Source organism: Acanthisitta chloris, unplaced genomic scaffold, assembly GCF_000695815.1.
Source record: "Acanthisitta chloris isolate BGI_N310 unplaced genomic scaffold, ASM69581v1 scaffold17321, whole genome shotgun sequence".
Taxonomy (NCBI): Eukaryota; Metazoa; Chordata; class Aves; order Passeriformes; family Acanthisittidae; genus Acanthisitta; species Acanthisitta chloris.
In genome coordinates this window covers 1-1,736 of record NW_008654502.1, presented here as the reverse complement: position 1 = coordinate 1,736, position 1,736 = coordinate 1, and the positions used below count along the sequence as shown (strand labels likewise).

General features: G+C 55.2%; 1 protein-coding gene across 1 annotated transcript in view; it reads right to left on the bottom strand.

The window, feature by feature from the left end:
* MPV17L2 (MPV17 mitochondrial membrane protein-like 2) overlaps positions 1-1,052 on the bottom strand; it is a 2,569-nt gene extending 1,517 nt beyond the window's left edge. Inside the window, exon 1 of the mRNA XM_009083554.1 lies at positions 878-1,052. Coding sequence (XP_009081802.1) covers positions 878-1,052 — 175 coding nt within the window. The remainder of the gene's footprint in view (positions 1-877) is intronic.
* Positions 1,053-1,736: the final 684 nt, after the last annotated feature.

The following is a 1,736-nucleotide window of genomic DNA, read 5'->3' as shown; positions in this document are numbered from 1 at the left end:
AGGGTTCCAGGCCAAGTTGGATGGGGCTTGGAGCAACCTGGGCTGGTGGAAGGTGTCTCTGCCCATGGCAGGGGGTGGAACTCCATGACCTTTAAGGTCCTTCCAACCCAAACCATTCCATGATTCAATGATTTATAGGACTGCCATCCTGGATGCTTCTCCTAGAAGCAGATCCAGCTCTAGGAAAGGCACAAAGGGAATGTAAGACCTTAATTCCTTCCCCGTGATAATAAGGATGAATTAATCTCGAAGCTCTGGGAAAGGCACAAAGGGAATGTGAGACCTTAATTCCCTCCCCGTGACAACAAGGATGAATTCCATGATTCAATGATTTATAGGACTGCCATCCTGGATGCTTCTCCTAGAAGCAGATCCAGCTCTAGGAAAGGCACAAAGGGAATGTAAGACCTTAATTCCTTCCCCGTGATAATAAGGATGAATTAATCTCGAAGCTCTGGGAAAGGCACAAAGGGAATGTGAGACCTTAATTCCCTCCCCGTGACAACAAGGATGAATTCATCTCTAAGCTCCATTTCAACCCCATACTATACTATGATAAATTTTTGTCCAGACTATGAATCATGGAATTCCAGACTGGTGTGGATTGGAAGGAGCTTAGAGCTCATCCCATTCCACCCCCTGCCATGGGCATGGACACTTTCCCCTAGCCCAGGTTGCTCCAAGCCCCATCCAACTTGGAATAGAACACTCCTAGGTATGGAGCAGCCACAGCTTCTCTGGGCAACCTGTGCCAGTGCCTCAGCACCTCCCAGGAAGGAATTCCTTCCCCATACCCCACCTACCCCTCCCTTCTGGAACTGCCCAGCTTGCCCTTCAGTCCCTCCCCAGCTCCTTGTGTCCCCTCTGGGGGTGTCACCTGTCCTGGCCAGTTGGTGTTGGCTCTCAGGGTGCTGCCTGCGGTGCCAGAGCTGCTGCAGGGTGTCCCCAGCTCCCAGCAGAGCTCCAGAGCTCACAGTGTTGGTCAGCAGCAGCAGCTTCCCCGTGAACAGTCGCTGGCAGGAGCGCAGGAGACGCCGTCCCCGGAGCAGCATCCTCTGGGAGACACCCCCAGACCCTGCCCTGGGGTCAGGAGGAGGCAAGAACATCCACAGAGACAGGTTAGCATTGGGGTGACCTCTACATCACCCCCTGTGCCCCTCACATCACCCCCTGTGCCCACACATCACCTCTGTGCCCCCCAGACACTTCTGTGTGCCCTCTGTTATCCACAGAGACAGGTTAGCATTGGGGTGACCTCTACATCACCCCCTGTGCCCCTCACATCACCCCCTGTGCCCACACATCACCTCTGTGCCCCCCAGACACTTCTGTGTGCCCTCTGTTATCTATGCTGTGCCCCACCAGTTAAGAGTTTAGGTACCCTCCCAGTTCCCCTCGTGCCCCCCAGTTAGACCTTAGGTACCCTCCCAGTTCCCCCTGTGCCCCACAGTTATCTACACTGTGCCCCCTGGTTCACCCAGTTAGTGCTCCTACACCCTCCCAGTTACCCCTGTGCGCCCCAGTTAGAGCTAAGGGACCCTCCCAGTTCTCCCTGTGCTCCCCAGTTAGTGTTTGGGTAGCCTCCCAGTTCCCCCTGTGCCCCACAGTTATCCATACTGTTGCCCCCCAGTTCCCTCTGTGCTTCCCACTTATCCAGGCTGTGCCTCCCAGTCAGTCCTTCTGTACCCTCCCAGTGCCTCCCATTCCCCCTCCTGGACCTCTCCCCGTCATCCCAG